The 21,453-nt window shown below is 35.0% G+C and overlaps 1 protein-coding gene across 1 annotated transcript in view; it reads right to left on the bottom strand.

Moving 5' to 3' along the window:
* The window catches only part of ttyh3b (tweety family member 3b), a 36,816-nt gene extending 18,846 nt beyond the window's left edge, over window positions 1–17,970 (bottom strand). Inside the window, exons 1-4 of the mRNA XM_051108598.1 lie at window positions 17,514–17,970; window positions 17,067–17,213; window positions 7,138–7,307; window positions 298–409 (exon numbers count right to left, since the gene is read on the bottom strand). Coding sequence (XP_050964555.1) covers window positions 298–409; window positions 7,138–7,307; window positions 17,067–17,192 — 408 coding nt within the window. The 5' untranslated portion in view covers window positions 17,193–17,213; window positions 17,514–17,970. The remainder of the gene's footprint in view (window positions 1–297; window positions 410–7,137; window positions 7,308–17,066; window positions 17,214–17,513) is intronic.
* Window positions 17,971–21,453: the final 3,483 nt, after the last annotated feature.

Here is a 21,453-nt window from a genome sequence, read left to right as displayed (position 1 = left end):
TTGGCAGCAGAAGTAGAGTGTTTATTCAAGTTAAAGTGTTCAGTAAAGGGCAATGAACTCTCTAGCCACAGCAGTGGGGTTTTCAGTTGATTTTTGGCACCACAGTACTTTAGTATTGGTATGCCATACAACCCTCTTAGTTAGGGGTGTAAAATAGCTAGCAGTGGTGGTAGAGTGTGTGAAAAAATAGGGAAAGTGTTTAGGTTTCACAACGGAATGTCAGTTAAGTGTGTTTTGAACACCGGGATAAGGCAAAATGTCCTAAGCTCAGAACAAACAAAAACGTGAATGACTCACCAGTTTGTCGATGCCTGCCACTGTTTGGTTAGCATGGCGCAAGGAGTATGTCAGTCGTGTCATGCCATCGCACGTTTCGCCGTTTCCATAGAAACCGACTGCAATGCCAGCACTGCGGGAAAGTGATCAAAATAGGAATTAGCTCATGTGAATGTGGCAGACTCTTTTATTTAGGCTGTAATTCAACACTCTCACTCAAGCAATGTCTTTATTCTGAAATGCTAAGAGCACCACGACCCTGAAAACGTCTAGGTTAGCAAAGATTAACTTGGTTGGAACAACAGTGTTGTTTTTGCTTTTACAAAGACAATAAAACAGATTCAGTGCTTTCTTTAAAATTTCCAGCTTGTATCAGTAAAACTACAATGCGTCAAACTAAATTATGTGTAAACTGACTTGTATGCATTTTATTCGTTTCGTGTGGGATCAGTAAGATTTAATGTTTTTTTTTTTTTTTTTTTAAGAAGTTTATTATGCTCATCAAGGCTGCGTTATTTGATCAAAAATACACATACACATATACATTAAAATATAATTTATTCCTTTGATCAAAGCTGAATTTTCAGCATCATTACTCCAATATTTAGTGTCACATAATCCTTCAGAAATCATTTTACTATACTGATTTGTTATAAATGCTGGAAACACTATTTTTTAACCTTTTTATGCTTTTTTTCAGGATTCTTTGATGAATAAAAAGATATAAAGAACATCATTTATTTAAAATAGAAATCTTTTCTAACAATACACTCTACCGTTCAAAATTTTAGGGTCAGTAAATTTCTATTCTTTCTTTTTTTAAAGAAATAGTGATTGCAACGACTTAAATTGTTAGAAAGGATTTATATTTTAAATAAGTGTTGTTCTTTTATTTTTTAAACTTTTTATTCTTCAAAGAAACCTGAAAAAAATATCACAGGTTCCAAAAAAACAACTGTTGCCAACATTGTTAATTCTAATAATAAACCAGCATGTAAGAACGATTTCTGAATGATCATGTGACACTTAAGACTGGAGTAATGATGCTAAAAATTCTGCATCACAGGAATAAATTTGAAAATAGAAACTATTATTTTATATGGTAAGAACATTTTGCAGTATTACTGTTTTTTTTATGAAGTTGACATTTGCTCTTCTGGACATTTGTATTTACAGTAATACCTTTTTTATAAGGGCAAATTAACACAAAGGAATTAATGCGTGATAATGAAGCATTTTTTTTCAGGTAAATTAATCTCAGGGCAGTTTAAGCACGTACGCGTGAGCATTTTATCTGATACCATGCGCACATTTTCCTGCATGTGTTACTCTTTCTCTGTCCCTCAAATACAAGAGGATTTAGGCAGGAGAGCTCTTATAAGCTTAAGAGTGTGTGAGACCAGAGATATCAAGAGAGAGGGAGAGAGGTCAAGCTGTCATTCTTCGTTAAGGTCAGGAGTCACGTGGCTCACTAAGGCTTTCTCACTGTTACCCAGAAACCCTCACGCTAACAGCACTGACCACAATCATCCGCTTGTGTGTTTATCTCTTAGATAGATTGTGTGAGTGGGCACAGATGCTAACAGTTCTGTTTGGAGAATAATAGTAACTGTATCCGAAACTGGTTGTTTTAGTATGAGTTTGAAAATATTTGCTTCACAAGTGCTACAGTGTTGGTTTAAGATGGTAATGGGATCATACTGAATAATTAAGCACCATAATTACTTCCAAAATATACTTCCATGTCATTTTATACAAGTATCTTGTTTTTAAGTACCTTGAAGTACCATATAAATACACTGATTTTGATTAAAATGTGCAGGTCTATGTGGGTTCGCTGGGTTGAACCAATGACATATATGGGTCACATTCAAACATAAATATGAAGACTCAAGACAAACAACCTTAACAAGATCAACTCAGGTTAATGTCATTGTTGTGGAAAATAAGCTATTACTTTTTATGAGCCCTGGTTGCTTTAAATAGAATCGATTCTGGCTTGATGGGACAATTACTGAGCCAAAGCAGTATCCAAGACCAAATTACTCGCAATTAAACTGTGGACACAAATACATAAAGATACAAACAGACATATCTTTTTGAGAATCTGGCAGTGTTAGATAAGAGACATTGAATAAGGACTCTATGCGGCTATAGCACACATATACGCAGTGCCCCACACACACACACACACACTGGCAGAGAGACCTGCAGTGCATTATTCATCTCGCAGCTTCAGTGTTCAAAATCTGATTCTGTTGCTATGGCAACATCTCCAAGGCAGCGAGGGGGCAGCGCCGGGGAGAGAGGGGGAAAAATTGATGTGAGGGCGACAGAGAGAAAAAGAGAGAGCGTAATACAGAGAGGAAGAAAATATTTTTATCCACGGAGAGTTTCTTTAGCCCAGGACAAAATCATACGCGCACATACATTGTGTCATTTTTTCCAGTAAATGCATCAAAACATCAGTGTCAAAGGTATATCTTTAAAACTAATTATGCGTGAAGCAATATTACATAAGATGTTTTCAGAGAAACATTTTCTAAAAACATTTGCAGTGCAAAACAATATATCAAAAAATGTCTGTGCTGTAAAAACAACAACCTTAAAATATTTAGAAATGTTTCAGAATGAATGAATAAATGAAAAAAATGAACGAATGAATACTTAAATAGATAAATATATAAGAAGCACAGAGAACAACTAAGTGAAATATTTTCACATTTTTTCTGACCTGAATCATGATTCACTAGCAACTAACAACTCTGGTGTCTTAATAATTACATTAATGGTTCCTTTAATACTACTGGGGAAGCTCAAGATCCTTAAAAATAAAATAAAACCAAATAAAACTAAATACAAATAAAATAAGGGAATGGTTAACTTTATTTTTGTGGTGATTAACATTTCTCTAACTGTTCTTACTAGTACTTTTGGGGAAGCTAAAATAAAATAAAATAAGGACTGGTCAACTTTATTTTTGTGGTGATTAACATTTCTCTAACTATTCTCATTAGTACTTTTTGGAAAGCTCCATATGCTTAAAAAATAATAAAAAAAATAAAATAAAATAAAATAAAATAAAATAAAATAAAATAAAATGAAATAAAATGAAATAAAATGAAAAAATAAAATAAAATAAAATAATGGACTGGTCAACTTTATTTTTGTTTATTATTTTTATTTTTTGTATCAACATTTCTCCAACTATTGTTAAAGCTTTCAGCAAAATCAGCCCAAAAGAATAATAATTTACTCTCCTGTTTACTCATTCCAAACCTGTATGACTGAATTTTGAAGAATAGATAATTAAACAGTTTCAGTTCCCAAATGACTTCCATTATCCTAAATTGACTTTACGGACAAAAATACAATGAAACTGAATGGAAACTTGAACTGTTTGGTTATCATCATTCTTATTTCATCATTCTAAAAACATAATTTTTTATGTTCAGCAGAAAAAAAGAAATGCATACAAGTCTGAATCACCTTGTGGATCAGTAAATTATGACAGAATTTTCATTTTGGGGTGGGTTATTCCTTTTACTGGTCCTAAAATATTCCTTTAATGCAACTGAATGTCATAAAAAGTTCCAGTATTTTAAACAGTTCTGAATGAGAACAGATTCATAGAGCTACTAAAGACACAAAACATTAGGGTTTTAGTTTTTTTTGCTCCAGTGTTTTAGGTCACTCAATGTGCACATGTGCACATGTGTGCATCAGTGCATGTGTGCACTATTTGATGTACTTAATGATGCATGAGGCACAATGTGTTTCATCTGAGCCACCATATCAGCATGACATCTCTCATCTCTGCCACGGACCCATCACTCAGTCTGATCCGCAACTTGCTCTCTTTTCCAAGTAAAGCCTTATCTGCATCTCGCTCAATCAATCAGACGCCATTGTCCTTTTCTCTAGTTCTTTCTGCATCCAACTCTCCCTCTAAGGGAAATAATCTCTCCTTTGTTTGTCAATCACAGCACTGAACAGCAGAGCATGAAGTCAGATACAGGACAGATGAGAGAGTGCTGGTGAGAGAAAGGAGGAGGAAGGGAAGGCAGAAGGGGTGGAACAGAGGGGAGGAGATCGTCTGATGACCCTTGTGGGGCGACAAATGGGAGGAGAGCCCAGAAAATAACTAGAACAGAAGACAAAGAAAGTAACCTAAAAGCCATTAGAATAATAACTAATAAGAGTTAATAAAAACAAAACTGTCTAAAATTTGTATCCAAAATTATGGCTTATTATTTACACAAAAATCATTTCACAAAAATGATGAACCGGAAATGACGCGACCTGTTTTACAGAATATGGCAGTTTATTGCGCATAACCTCTATTCAGCCGTCATCATTCTAACCCCTAACTAATGGAGACACTTGATTAAACTACTTAACCTCTGTGTTCAGTGTGGAATGGCTGCCAGCCTGATCTGACCTCTCTCTCCTCTCTCTATATTTAAAAAGCACTGACAGGAATGATTAGAGACGTTTTTCCCAGAGACCAAATGTATACAACAGAATACACTGCAGATAAACACTTCACTATTTACTAGCTCGGAAAGAACGTAAAGATGACATACAATACCATGTTAGTCTATAAACACTGTTTAAATGTTGAGTTTAATTGTCAAGGTCAACTAAGGGAGTGTATTTGATTTATCAAAACTGACAAGAAAGCATACAGAAGCTTGTTAACCGAACTATCACAGTCATATGTGACAGCATGTGGATTGTGAAAATTTTCCTAACAGGACACTGAAAGGGTTAACAAAGCAAAGCGTGTGCGGGATGCTGTCAGTCGTCCATTGAGATACAGACAGGGATTATTACTAAAAATACAGATGAGGTAGCATCCGTTCCACACTGCGCAAGGAGAAACACACACCTACTATTTCAAATGAATCATGGCCAGCAGCGCTCATCAGCGTGGGTTAGGCGTTTAATAAGCTGCCATATGTGTTACATGATTTGTGTGTCATACAGCAATTACTTAAGAGCTCTTTAGTTCTTATTTTTCAGCTTTTGGTAACAAATATATATCTTTTTGGACTGAAGATTCCGTTTAGAATTTACTATTCTCTAGGAACCATTTACTATTCTCTTGGCAGACATTTAATGGGATAGTTCAGCCAAAAAAAAAAAAAACAAAAAGTATATTCTAAGATCATCTGACATCATTCACCCTCATGTCATTCCAAAACCTGTATGCTTTTCTTACTTCTGTGGAACATAAAGGATATTGTGAGTAATGCATTTTATACACTGCTGATCAGTAAGATTTTAAATGTGTTTTAAAGAAATCTCTTATGCTCATCAAAGTTGCATTTATTTGATCAAAAATACAGAAAAAAATAATATTATGAAATATTATTTATAATATAGTTTTCCATTTTAATATACTTTAAAATATAATTTGGTGGTGCAAAGCTGAATTTTCAGCATCATTACTACAGTCTTCAGTGTTACATGATCCTTTAGAAATCATTCTAATATGCTAATTTATAATCAATGTTGTAAACATTTTCCAGTATTCCCATATATTTTTTCTAGAGCCGTTTAATCGAGTAATCACAATAAATCGATTTAAAATAAAAGTTTATGTTTACCTACTATATGTGTGTGTCTGTGTGTATTTATTATGTATATATAAATACACACACATATATGTATATATTTTACAAAATAATTATATGTAAACACTTTTATATAATTTATATTATATATAAATATAAATACTTTACATATAAATCTAACATATTTTTCCTTTAAAAAAATACATATATACACACACACATATATATATATATATATATATATATATATACATATATATATATATATATATATATATATACACACACACACACACATATATATATATATATATATATATATATATATATAATAAGCAAAATATGTACACAGTACACACACATATAGTATGTAAACATAAACTTTTATTTTGAATTGATTAATCACGACTAAGCGTTTTGCAGCTCTAATTTTTTCCCTGATATTTTGTTGATATTTTTTAGATTTTTTGATATTTTTTTCAAAGACAGAAAGAAAGAATTTACTGACCCCAAACTTTGAACGTTATTCTGTATTGTTACAAATGATTTCTATTTTAAATAAATGCTGTTCTTTTTAACTTTTTATTCATCAAAGAATCTTGAAAAAAGTATCACAGGTTGCAAAAAATAAATAAATAAATAAATAAAATATTAGCAGCACAACTGTTTCAAACATTGACAAAAATAAGCTTATTAGAATGATTCCTGGTGGATCATGTGACACCGAAGACTGAAGTAATGCCTGATGAAAATTAAATTCTATTTTAATGTATATTAATGTAATATTATTTCACAATATTACATTTTTTTCTATATTTTTGATCTAATATACACAGCCTTAAAGAGTAGAAAAGACTTCTTTAAAAACATTAAAAATCTTACCAATCCCAAACTTCTGAACAGCAGTGTACATTTAACAGAAGTCAGAATGTTGTCTGGTTCTTTGAAATATCGTCTTTTGTGATCCACAGAAGAAAGAATGTTACATAGGTTTGGAATTTTCATTAAATTTTCATTTTTGGTTGAACTTTTCCTTTAAAATTACCCAACTATGAGCTTCCCTTTTAGTTTCCTGTCTATCCTGCCAGTGGACAGCAAGGGAGTTCTCTAGGTTTCGGAACACAGCCAAAATGTTCCCAACTGGATGGATTTCATTGACAGTTTTATTTGTGTGGAAGTCCGATGGTGAATTTCTGTTGTGTATTGCCACATTACGTGTGGGTGGAGGCAGCAAGGTGTTGAGTGTTTTGTGTTTAACTGTGTAGGAGTGCAAACAACGAACCTGCACACGAGCGTGGCGATGATCACGCACCAAGCGGTGCAGCAGCAGTCCGCGTTGGGCGAGTCCTGGTTCTTCCTGCGGCGGCAGCACAGCCAAAAGGAGTAGAAGAGGAGAAAGAGTAGGTCGAGTGCCAAACACACCAATGCTACTGCACCTAGCAACAACACGGACTGAGGAGAAAGAGAGAAAAAAAGAGTCATTTAGACTTCATTGTTTTTAGAGTAGGAGTAAATGAACCGTGAACAATTAAGAACACAATGAGGCCATTGAAGGCTGGTTCTTCCAGTCAAATTCTTTTGTTAGTGTACAGTATCGCATGTTGTCTTTAACTGTAATCTGGAGGAGCATATTGTTTAAGACTATTATATTTCTTTGTCTGCTATTCTAGAAGGAAAACACTCCACTTTTAGATAAAGAGGGAGTTACTTTAAGGAGTCCTGCATGTTTAGATCAGATCTACATCCACAAGCTCTTCCACTGAACCAGAAGTGTCATGAATGATCTAGATTTTTCTCCATATGCAGCAAATGTAGGTCAGGCTGTACATGGGAGACTTCTTTTGGTCTCAGAGCTGAGGAGTATAAGCTCAGAGGTTCAACTGTATACAAATCTGCATAAACACACACACAGATAACATGGTGCCAAGTACTAGGATATGATACTAAATCAACATCCCTTGTTAGTCCTGGAACAGCATTCCTATTAAAAATCACAGTCTGAAAGTTATTCCTAACCAGAATCTACCCCTAAAAAGGCAAATAATCTTCTGAATGTTCATCCAGCACTAACAAGCTTAGGGATCTATGATTTCCGTGATGCAGACAGAATCATGGAATCCAATCACAAAAATAGAATTTACAGAATAATGCAGAATGTCACGGAATTTGCCACATTTTTGATAAATAAATCAAAAGTAAGTCAGTACGCTTAGATCAAAACACGATATGGACTAGTGTCTGTGAATATTAAGCTGAAAAAATACTATTTAAATACGAACTTGCATGTTCTGCGTGTCTCTGTGTGAATGAACGGCACAGATGCACAGTTTCGTTTACTACACACATACTGAAGCACGCTTGTGTTTTCAGCCTCTGATGTCTTATTATATGAGTACATGAACACAAACATCATCTCCAGAACTGCTCTGAGAGTCACTTCATGAATATTTGGACCGTTTCTTCTAAAAAAAAAAATCTATTGTCATATCTTGTATAAACAGAAACTTAAAGGTCTTCACAGCAACCCGTCAAAATAAAAGTCGGTTTAACTTGTAGAAACTGTAACAGAATTATTTAGTGTAATGACAGTACTACTACTAATAATAAAAGTAGTATTGAAACATTAATTTTTAAGGAATATTTACCAGAAAAATTATTTACCAGTATTTATTTGTAAATAAAAATGTAAATACACAGCACAGTATTTCAGAGTATTTTTTTAAATATAATTAATTAATTAGAGATGCTTTTTAATATTAAAATTTAATGAAACCACTAAACTGTAATGCAGAAAATTAATGGAAAACACAGGAGAAAAAATATTTCACACGACCTTAAACATTTTTGGTAAACTTTTAATAAATTCATGATTTCAATTAATTAAACATGCAAAAAGCATTAATTTTATTAAATTTATTATTAATTTAATTATTAAAGATAATTAAATTTAATTCAACCATGAAAACAAAGGTTAGAAAAATTAAAATGGAAAAAATGAATCCAGAAAAAATATTCGTAGCAATAGTCAACAATACATTGTATGGGTCAAAATTATAGTTTTTTTTCTTTTATGCCAACAATCATTAAGATATTATGTAAAGATCATGGTTCATGAACATATTTTGTAAATTTCCTACTGTAAATAAATCAAAACTAAATTTTTTATTAGTAATACGCACTGCTAAGAAATTCATTTGGACAACTTTCACATGATTTTCACTTTTTTTTTTTTTTTTTTTGCACCCTCAGATTCCAGATATTCACATAGTTGTATCTCGCCCAAATGTTATTCTATCCTAACAAAACCATACATCAATGGAAAACTTATTTATTCAGCTTCTCAATTTCAAAAAATTGGTTTTGTGTTCCAGAGTCACATCTTATAATTCACACACACATATGTACTGTACATACACACACACACATATTGTATGTGTCAGCCAGTCGAGGACTTTTGAGTCAAAATGTTGATAACCTCAATTCTACAAACCTACTGAAAGACAGTACAGGGCATGAAAGTAAATGCAGCATCACGAAACTGTTGATAATCACAAGCACGGTTTTTCTAAATAGAGTAAGATCACTCACTTGTCCTTAAACGCCCAGACCGACCCAGTCATCATGGCAGAAATTAACCACGTGTCACTAAAACAGCAGCAATGTCGTAATTTACTTCCATGCTCACTGTTATCTTGAGTGGGCTGAGATATTGTGTTACAGCTTAAAACTAGTATCATGTCATTTTCACATTAACATTCACCCCTGGTGGTCTGTGAGATTGAGGGACATGTGAGCGAGTTGATGTCAGCTTCTGTCTGTCGATGTGTCAAAGCTCATTTGTGTCAGTCACCAATGACAGCATCCGTAAAGAGATTAGAGAGGATTAATTATCAGCTCTCACGCATGCACACTTACGTTGCAAATCTAAACGAGAACATATCCTAGACTTTTATTCTTTTTATATAAAAGTAAACCAAGTATTCCTGGACGTGATGCACAGTAGTTTAGGCAACAGATTTAAATGTGATCACAAAATGAGACGAACCAGCAATCAAGAGAAGATGAAAATATCTAGTAGAAGATGGGAATGGGGGAGGGAGTCTGCAACTCTCAAATGTAATTATCTTATTACCAGCCCTCAGAGACTCAGGGAGGGAAAGACTGAACTTAAGTTTGTATCAGGCTGACTCTACAGCAATCAAGAGCAGGATGGCAGGAAGTTGGCATTATCTAATTACAGGAATGTCTTCAAACTGTTTTTGAATGTGTGTGCATGAATCAAATATGTTTTTAAAGTCAAATTTGTTCTGTAATTATCTTCAAGCAGAACTGGTAAATATCAGCAGATGTGCAATATTATCAACAGTAACAACCAAATTTTCATGGAAAGTGTTAGCTTTGCTCAGTGTCAGTCCCACAATCTATCTCAGGTCTTGACAAATCAACAATTCTTCACACAATATTTGAATTAGGTAAATACTATGCAAATGTGTGCAAAATTTGATGTGTAATAAAACAAGAGAAAGTTGTATACATTATATTTCATTACATTACATATCAGCAGAGTGGGCAACCCACAAAAATAATATAAAATAAAACAATAATAAAAAATATATATATATATATATATATATATATATATATATATATATATATAAGTTTGTATATATTGTATTACATTACAGATCAGCAATGTGGGCTGTCCACATGAATAAAATAAAATGTTATGATTCATGTATCATTTTTTATATTTCTCTAAATATATATATATATTATACATTATACATTTACATATGTATACATATATACTTTTTTTCTTTTTTAATCTTCATCCAAATCCAGGAAGTTTCATATATATCGTACATGTATTTCAAGTATATATTGTGTAAAATAAGAACTGTAAGAAAAATAAGAAGTGCGTATAAAAAATACATTTTTATAGCATCAACTCAAAACTGATTTTCAAGCAGATATTATGTAAAATAATAGTATAAAAGAAAGAGCTATTTTAGGATCTGGTCAGTGACAACAGATTTTTACTCAGCAATATCTTGTAGCACGCACTGCTTATTGACAAAACCACACTTAAAACCAACATATTACCCTATCTGTACTGAGAGAATAATGGATAAGTTAAAACAGTAATCAGTCATTTAAGCGCAATGACATTTTCCTCTCAGCTTAGTGTTTATGTGTCATTAGTATGTATGTTTGTGTGTGTACAGCTCAGTGTTCTGGTGTAAATCGTTTCATCGCCACTACTCGTGACTTCCTGCCAGCTGGGCCCCTTTCCTGCCCAATATGCTTTTAATTATTCCAGCATTCCCTGCTGAGAAAAAAACCCTAGTGCTTTTTCCACACGTTAAACGAGAACGACTACACAGCTGTAGAAGCCGTCTTCAGCAAACAGAAATCTTCTCAAATTATTGCAGATTTAGAAAGAGTCATAAATTCCTCTCATTCTGGACAGAGAACAGACAAAAGTTGTGCTGAGATCTTTAGTACAGTAACCATGAGAAAACAGAAGCCTGATACCAACCAAAACAGATGTACAGCATCTGCTAATCGCATTTCCCACATACAGGAAGTACACAGCTAGGTGAACAAAGGGAACTTCAAGGTTTTTAGGACACAAAAAATGGTGACATGGAAAAAAATTGCATCATTTGTTTAGCTACTACACTTCTAAATATGTCTCTGCAGAACAACATCTGGAATGTTATGAATCATTTTAGTGATTCGGTTCATTTGGACAGCTGGTTTCAACAAAACGATCAAAAAGATTCACAGATTCACCTAAAGGAATTGTTTACCCAAAAATTTAAATTCTGTCATCTTCTGTTGTAAATGTGAAATACACACACAAATGTTAAAAAAAAAATCTATCCAGCAACAATAGCTTTATTGAAATAATGATATATATATATTTAGTTTAAATCTCGCAATTCTGATTTTTTTCTCTGAATTGTGATACAAACTCGCAATTGTGACAAAAAAAACCTCTCAATTCTGATTTTGTTTTCATCAGAACTGCACGATAAAGTTGCAATTGCAAAAAAAAAAGTGAGATAAAACTTGCAAATATGTTTTCTCAGAATTGCGAGATACAAAATTGATACTTTTTCGCAATTGCAAGTATATATCTTGCAATTCAGATTTTGCAATTCAGATTCAGATTTTTTTCTGTGAATTATATAAATTAGCAATTGTGACAAAAAAGTCAGAATTGTGAGATACCTGAATAGAGATATCTGTAACTCGCAATTCTAACTTTTTCCTCACAATTGTGAGTTTGTATCTCGCAATTCTGACTTTGAGTTAATTAAATCAGAACTGTGAGATATAAACTCTCAATTGTGAGTTCTGATGTCCAATTCTGAGAGGGGGAAAAAAGAATTGCGAGATATGTACTTGCAAATCGGACTTTTTTCCTCAAAATTGCTATGTTAAATTTTGCAATTCTGACTTTATAACACGTAATCCGGTTTCAGTTTAAACTCCACAACTCAAGAGTTTTTTTCTCTTGCAATTGCAAGTTTATGTCATGCAATTTGTATAGAATTGTAAAATAAAATAATTGTAAAATAAAAAGTCACAATAACCTTTTTTTCAAAAAATCATTTTAAATTCAAACTGCATTCCATATGCAAGCAAAAAATTGGCAAAGGACTTTCATATTTTCTTTTTTCAATTAAATACAATGAAAGCCAGGACCAGTGCTGTTTTAGACCCCACTGATTTCCACTGGATGGACAAAAATATTTCTGGGTGAATTACCCCTCCAACAGTATTCCAAGAAATTCTTGTGTGGCTATGCTATTCTGTTGTTATGAAACAGGCTTAAATATTTATTTGAATTCTAATGTTTATATCCATGTTCCCAATTAAGTTACACAGATTGTAAAAAGTTGTCTTATTTGTTGTACTAACATGTCACCCACTATAATTCACCTCCCAAACAAAGCTCTCAAAGTCATGCGAATTACAGGCACTTTGTGTATTGATTTGACTGATTCATTAAAAAGAACCAATTCAACAGAACAATTCATTAGTAAATCAGACAATCACTATTATCTTCTCAAAGGAAAGACATAAGGACTCCCAGTGCGGATGTGGACAAGGTCCATGTGGCACTGAAGTACAGAGAAAAGAGGAGGACAAAGTGCTGACATGCTTTGGCAGTTACTGGTCGGCCAGATCCAGTCAAACTATTGTGCTGAGTGCCCCGAGATCCAGCGAGCCCTCCAGATGTTTTCAATCCAAAAGTGCATATGTATGTCTTCTTCTCGGTGCCAGGATGTGATCACAGTTTTAAGGGTGGTTGAAGGGAGGCCTTGGGGGCTGAATAATGCTGAAATGGCACTGGCTATGTGTGTTCACAAGGGTGCATGTGTGCCACCTTTGCCCCATTTAAAAGGAAATAGAGCTGGACTGCTGCGTCTGTTAAAAAATCTGTTTATAAAGATGTCTGTGTAAAAAGAAACTTTATATTCCAGCTAAAACTTTACCTATTTTATATAGCATTTAAAATTTATTGTACAATTATTTAACATTCAGTTTTTATGACCCTGTATTAATAGTCCATGTAAATATTTGTACTTTTTCCACACTCACATTTTTTTTTTAACTACTTATTTTTTCCTCACACTGCAGGACTATTTACATGAACTGCAAAAATGTAAATAAAATTGGTAAAAACAGCTTAATTATGTCACTTTTGCACCATTAACATCAATAAATAAGTGACTAATGAAAAAAGTTTTACCAAATACTTATTTTTATTTTGAAAGAAATTTGTGTATTCATCGAGAACACATTAAATTGATCAAAAGAGACAGCCAAAAAAATAAAAATAAATAAATCCTAAAAGAAATTATCAGTTTCCACAAAAATCAACATATTAGAATAATTTCTGAAATATCACGACATTGAAGACTGCTGAAAAATTCAGCTTTGCCATCACAATGATTACACTTATATATATTAATAAACAAACAATAGAGATATATATATCTTAGATATATTAATAAGTAAATATATAAAAATATTGTAATAACATTTCACAATATTACGGTTTTCACTAAATAAATGAATAAGAATTAAATAAAATGATATATTGTTAAAATATATAAACATTTTATACAAAAATCATATATACAATATATATATTTATTTTATGTATTAGCTATTACAGTACATGTTTACATGCATTTAAAACCATTGTACTGGCATAGTAGTGTTGGTGTGAACGAGTGCAGACCCCCATATGTCCCAGCATGCATGTGTGTGAGAATGAGAGCGAGGGAGTACTGGCATAAAGACGATGTGTCCATTTGACAAAAGGATGCCTGCAAAGCACTCTGGGATACATTAGGGATTAAACCCCATTTTCACAGAAGTCCACAGAAAGGGGTGCATTCATCTTTTATCAAAAAGAGAATAACAACACCCAGCCCCCTCCTCTTTCTTCTCGTCTCCTCACCCTCCCTCACTCTCTTCCCTTCTGCTCTGCCAGACCAGACAGACCCAAGGGCTTGTCATGACCTCATCTCATACTGATTTACCCCCACATACCCCGTGGCTTTCCTGTGACCTCAGATCTAACAAGCTAACCAACTAGGCCAAGCTCATCTCTAAGTGTCCCAGGCCTTACTGACACACAAGCACACCGGTTTCAGCAGAGTTGAATGCAATAACTTGACCTTGGAAAACTATGTGAAAGCATTCGTATTCAACTGAATCTGCTGTGATTAATGAGCTGATGTCTCTAAAGGAACTTTACAAATTGATGCGCATAGCGGTATTGAATTGCATTCATCTGATCTCTCCACACCACAATGCTGAAACCTGGGAGATCAATTTCTATTACCGCAGCATTGAGTTTCTTTTCATCGCAGATTTCATTTTTTGAAACAAGTGACTGTTGTTGGCCATTTTACCATACAGCTCTGGATGTGGTCAGTGACAGCTATAGCTAGTGAGCAGAGGCAACCATGGCTGCAATTTCACGCAGCTGGATGCCATTTCCTAGTGGTCCTCTGGAGAATGGCTGCTTTGACAAATAGCCTTATTTTATGAAGTGGACAGTAAACAGCCCTACTTGACATATGAACTGTGAAAAGTGTCTCCATGACCTTCATCTCTGTCTGAAATAAGTCCAAAATGTCAAACTGTGAAAATAACTAAAAAAAAGTAGTGTGGTAGCACCATGGTACAATAATGGTGTCACATGGTAGGCCTAATACTGTGGTAGTCATCAATATGGCTGAGCGATGTATAGAATATTCACAAATTATTTATGATTATTTTGTTATAGTCTGCATGAAATTAAAATTCACTCTACCTATTTTTGAACTGCATATTTTATATTTATTTTTTGTCTCCAATCATCTAGACCATTTAAACCCAGTCCTTGTTGATACTTCAATTTCGTTGTGATTTTAAAACTGTCCAATTCTGTGAAATGATTCAAAACTCTGTTAAAGCAATTCATTTGATTCATCACTCTGAAAGACTTTTTAAATGCAGTTCAAACTGTCCAATTCAACACTCTAGGAGTTCTCTGCATGACATTTTTTGCATATACACTTTTAGATATTAATCGATTTGCATATACATTTTAAATCTACCTTGTCTGGCAGGTATGAGTAGTAAGATATTTTGAAAATATTAGAATTATTTTTATTTGATTCCTTTCTATAAATCAGTTCAAACTGTCCAATTCAATGATTCAAATGATTCAAAACTTTGTTTAAGCAAATCATTTGATTCATCACTCCAAAACACTCTTGGAATTCTCTGCATGACATTTTTTTATAATTTTTTTTTTTTTTTTTTTTTTTTTAGATATTACTCGATTTGCATGTACATTTTAAATCTACCTCATATTCTAGGTATGAGTAGTAAGTAAGATGTTTTAAAAAGCATTAGAATTCATTTTAATTTAAATGTAAGCAATAAAATTTGCATTAGAGTTTGTATGCATGATTTATTCCTATGAATCAGTTCAAACTGTCCAGTTTGATTAATATAATTCAGAACTCTAAGTGATTCATTTGATTCATCACTACAAAACACTCTTGGAATTCTCTGCCTGACATTTTTTAATAGATTTTTTAAATATCATATGTTACTCAATTTGCATGTAGATTTTAAAAGCCATGGCTGTTTGGTTTAAATTATGGGGATAAAAAAATAAAAATGAAAAAACTATTTAAAATAAATTTTAAATTAAACACTTTTTTAAATTAAACACTGAATAATTTCCATTTTAATATGCTACTGAAGTTATATGGAAAACACAATGGTTTATTACCTAACAAACATGTTATTACCGTTTTGATACCATGATGTAATGCTGACATGATGCACAGCACCAATGCACAGAGCAGATTTTCCTTAGACAATGTTAAAACATCTCATTGGATGTTTCAACCAAGAACCATACTAACAGACAGGTTTGCTTTTTTTTAATTTTTGGCAGCATTCCCCTAATGATGCTGCAACTGAGATACAGGAGTAATCCTGGATGCCGCTGCATTATACATATGACCAAATGTCGCATATGCATGCAGAAATGCATTATATATGCAAAAGCACATAATGGTGTTGATATATCCATTCCTGTGGGTGGGCAAATACACAAACGCTGACTATCTCCACACGGCTCCGAAACATAACATCATTTCTGGACAGTAACTGCTCACCGATTGGACGGTCTGTTCTCGTGTGCAACATGAGGAGCTGGGCAAGATGGTGAAGTCATTAAAACTGATTAAAAATCAGCTCACTCTTTAAGCGCTGAAAAAACATCCCAGCTTGACCAGCATGGATTTTCAGGGTATTTTAGGGTGGTTAGTACTAATCAAGCTACTGGGTCAATAACCGTGCAATGCTTTTAAACTGTCAAATACTGTCTAAATGCATTATCCTGTCTATTCTAGGACACTTCACGGATGTATTATCAAATTGATGCATCAGTTCCACGTTTTGTGTTTGCTATTCATAATTATCACCATTTAGCTGTCCATATATGCCACAACTCGCTAACTAGCGCCTCAAATCCTTAACTAGTTGTCACACTGCAGTAAAAGCCTTTAGAGGGTGACGTCATGCTCAAGAACATCTTTTGATGTTGCCGCTCCGCACGCACACATCGATCTCGATGCTGGCTCGCATTTCCTAATCATGTAGCACTTGAACTCGACCTACCTTTTGATACTCCGAGTCCTCCGGGCGGAAATCGCTGCCGGTCAGCTGAAACTGTAGGTTGAAGTGCGGAAGGCGATGGAAAAGGTTAACCCACCACGGCGGAGAATAATTCACCACTGCAGCCATAGTGTTCACGCAGATCTGTGACTGTAAAAGACACAATGATGCATTCAGCAGCCAATTCCAGACTTGAGCCGCTTCATCACGTCGCATTGCATCAAATGCCTTTAAAGTGTCTCTTTGCACGGTGCTTCCAGTAAAGCAGGGGTTAAAATCTGCACCAAAGACCCTCAAGCAAACAAACGGACAGTTTTGTCCTAGAATTTAGTCGCAAACGCATTTACATCTGCTGTTCTTATACATGTTCTTAAACCTAATAGTTAAAATGCATTGTTTATGTACTGACAGTGAAACTGCAATCTTTTGTTATCAAGAAGCCATCCTTACCCGTTATCAGCCTAAACCATAGTTCCAGCAAAAACTTGCGGTGATCTCAACAACAAACAAATGGCTCCTGTCCTTCGATGTTTTGGGCGAAAACCGACAGCTGCAGGTTTCTCTGAGCTCAGCAGTCAGCGTGCACCGAGTCGCTTGTCCAACGCAGCCCTTGCGTCACTGCCGTCTGCATGTTATCCAGCGATACACTCACTGGAACTGAAGGAAGAGCTTTAAACGCCTTTGATGTCCATCGCCGCTTTTGTTTTAAGGTGGTCCCGCGGCTCTTTCCCTTCCTCCAGTAGACGCGTGCGATTAGCGCTTGTGCGTTTCTGTCGCGTTAAAAATGAGGCGCATAAAATACGCGATGATATCACACATTACGAGGATGAACTAGTGATTTGCGAGCAGCCTACAGTAAGAAACGGGCGTGATTGTCTATCATCCACGGCCCGTGTATTTCTATACACAAATGGACTGATATGTTTACTGTCCTCTTGTGGCCAAATTACGCAACTTCAAGTCATATCACTTGGCAATACTGTATTGTTCTTCTCCACAATTACTGGGGCAATTTTCCTGCTCTTTAAAAATTTTATTGCTTTAATTCTAATGTATACTTAAATTATGCTACATATCCAACATAGAATAACAACATGCAGTAAACAGTAAAACTGATTGCACTACAAACCAATGTGCTTATAATTAAGATAATACATTAAAATAATATGGTAAGACACACTAATTTACAATACCAAGCAGCAAACTTTTTTGCAGCTAAAAATAGCGGGAAGAAAATGAGACCAGAAGCCAGACCCTTGTTAACCCTATAGAGTGATGGCGTACTGAACGTAAACACTGCGACTGAACCGAACTTGCATATTTTGCTGATTATTGCTGCTGAAAATGGTCAATTATTGTCATGTTTTAGGCTGTACTAATTGGTCGGATGTGAAAAAACTTTTGTAGTAGTATAAACTGACAAAAGTTATAACAAATCAAGGAGAAGAGTGCAAAAAACTGTATTGTGTATTATTTTTATCTTTTTAAAAAAAGTAAATAAAATAAATGTAAAAATCTAACTTTTCAACAAAATCACATTATGATTTTTTTTTCCTCACACATTGGTCAAAATTATTTGCAGTCATAGAAGTTGTTATGAGTAAAATGTCGGAAGATCTATATTCTCATTCATATTCACATCTTTTGACACACCACAGGAACATGAAATTATCCAGCCATGACTTCCTGTTTCACAGGAATATAAATATGAAGGAACACAAAGGCCAAATTCCCTTTATCATCCATCACAGTGAGAGAAAGAGAAAAAAAAGAACATCATTCTGATGTGCAGCAACAGACTGTTGAGTTTCGCAAACGATGAAGTAAAAAAAACAGCACAAAATAGAAAGTCAATAAATAAATAAATAAAAGTAAGAAAAGCTCTAAGGCATTGAACATTTACATTTCCAATTAAGTTCCAATCAACAGGAAATGTTATAAATTTACCTACAGTATATTGTCTAAATGCACAGTGAGGAAGATAGTTTAAGTGGCCAAAGACTCTCCAAGCTCAGTACGCCCGTCAGGATGCGCTACCATCTTAAACAGTGAGGTCAAATTCATGATTATGGTGAGGAATTAATGACAACAGAATGTCAGGAGGCCAGTTTAAAGCATTGTCTGAAGGACGCATCTTTATACTAGGAATATTGTACCCATTCATATGAACTGATTGAACTGGCCTCCTGACATTCTGTTGTCATTAATTCCCCCCATTCATCATGAATTTGACCTCATTGGTTAAGATGGTAGCGCATCCTGACGGCCGTATTGAGCTTGTCAGGATGCGCTACCTTTCTATTGGAGCAGCTCTATGAAGGTACCAAGTCAGAATGCACCTGATTGAACTGGCCTCCTGACATTGTTGTCATTAATTCCCCAAATTAATCATGAATTTGACCTCATTGGTTAAGATGGTAGCGCATCCTGATGGCTATATTGAGCTTGTCTATTAGAGCAGCTGTATAAAGGTACCAAGACTGTCCATGTCTGTTGCATGCACTAACCAGAGTCTGGCTCTTCAATAAAGCTAAGCAGGCCAGAGCCTGGTCTGTATGTAGATAGGAGACCAATTGAAGATGATTGTAAAAAGAAACAACCATATTATGAAGTGTTATACCAGCCCCTGTAAAAAAGAGCATCCTTCAGATGAGGCATTAAACTGGCCTCCTGAAATTCTGTTGTCATTAATTCCTCACCTTCATCTTGAATTTGGCCCCACTGGTTAAGATGGTAGGGCATCCTGATGGCTACATTGAGCTTGTCAGGATGTGCTACCTTTCTATTGGAGCAGCTCTGTGAAGGTACCAAGTCAGAATGCACCTGATTGAACTGGCCTCCTGACATTGTTGTCATTAATTCCCCACCTTAAACATGAATTTGACCTCATTGGTTAAGGTACCAAGACCATTCATGTCTGTTGCATGCACTAGCCAGAGTCTAGTTTTTCAATAAAGCTAAGCAGGCCAGAGCCTGGTCTGTATGTGGATGAGAGACCAATTTAGAAAATCTAGTGTGCTGCTGAGAGCAGTTTTATTCCGATCAGCATGGGGCACTCATTCCCTGACATGTAGGGGTGCAAACTCCTAGTATAATGATGCAGACTTAAGATCGTAAAAAGAAACAACCATTTTATGAAGCGTTGAACCGGCCCCTGTAAAAAAAAGTGTCTTTCAGATGAGGCACTGAACTGGTATTGAGCTTGTCAGGATGTGCTACCCCTCTATTAGAGCAGCTGTATAAAGGTACCAAGACTGCCTGTGTCTGTTGCATGCACTAGCCAGAGTCTGGCTCTTCAATGAAGCTAAGCAGGCCAGAGCCTGGTCTGTATGTAGATGGGAGACCAATTTAAGATGATTGTAAAAAGAAACAACCATATTATGAAGTGTTATACCAGCCCCTGTAAAAAAGAGCATCCTTCAGATGAGGCATTAAACTGGCCTCCTGAAATTCTGTTGTCATTAATTTCTCACCTTCATCTTGAATTTGGCCCCATTGTCAATAAAGCTAAGCAGGCCAGAGCCTGGTCTGTATGTGGATGAGAGACCAATTTAGAAAAATCTAGTGTGCTGCTGAGAGCAGTTTTATTCCGATCAGCATGGGGCGCTCATTCCCTGACATGTAGGGGTGCAAAATCCTAGTATAACGATGCAGACTTAAGATCGTAAAAAGAAACAACCATTTTATGAAGCGTTAAACCGGCCCCTGTAAAAAAGAGTGTCCTTCAGATGAGGCACTGAACTGGTATTGAGCCTGTCAGGATGCGCTACCCCTCTATTAGAGCAGCTGTATTAAGGTTCAGAGAGTGTCCATGTTCCAGGTTCCTCAATAAAGCTAAGGAGGCCAGAGCCTGGTCTGTACTAATATAGGAGACCAGTTTAAGAATATCTAGTGTGCTGCTAAGAGCAGTTATTGCTGCTGAGAGCTACCCCTCTATTGGAGCAGCTTTATTAAGGGATCAACGGCAAGCGTGGCTTTTTCATGCAGTAGCCAGAGTCTGGTTCCTCACTAAAGCTAAGCAGGCCAAAGCCTGGTCTACAGTAGTCAACATTTGAAGTGGCTCAAAAAAGATCAAAGTTGTCCTAAGACAAGAACGCGTATTTGTTTTGGTTTTTGGACAACTTTGATATAAGGTTTTGATCCACCTCAAATGTTGACTACTGTATACTTGGATGAGAGACCAATTTGAGAAGATCTAGCGTGCTGCTGGGGGTAGTTTTATTCTGTCCATCTTGGAGTGCTCATTCCCTTTTATGTATGGGTGCAAAATTCCTAAAAAGAAACTGTAAAAAGAAACAGCCTTTTTATGAACCATTAATCAGGTAGAAATTTGTTCAGATATTTTGAAGAATCATTATCTAGTACATCACAAATGACTGGAGAAGTAATG

Source organism: Labeo rohita, chromosome 1 (genome assembly GCF_022985175.1).
Source record: "Labeo rohita strain BAU-BD-2019 chromosome 1, IGBB_LRoh.1.0, whole genome shotgun sequence".
NCBI lineage: Eukaryota > Metazoa > Chordata > Actinopteri > Cypriniformes > Cyprinidae > Labeo > Labeo rohita.
This window is presented reverse-complemented; position numbering and strand designations above follow the sequence as displayed.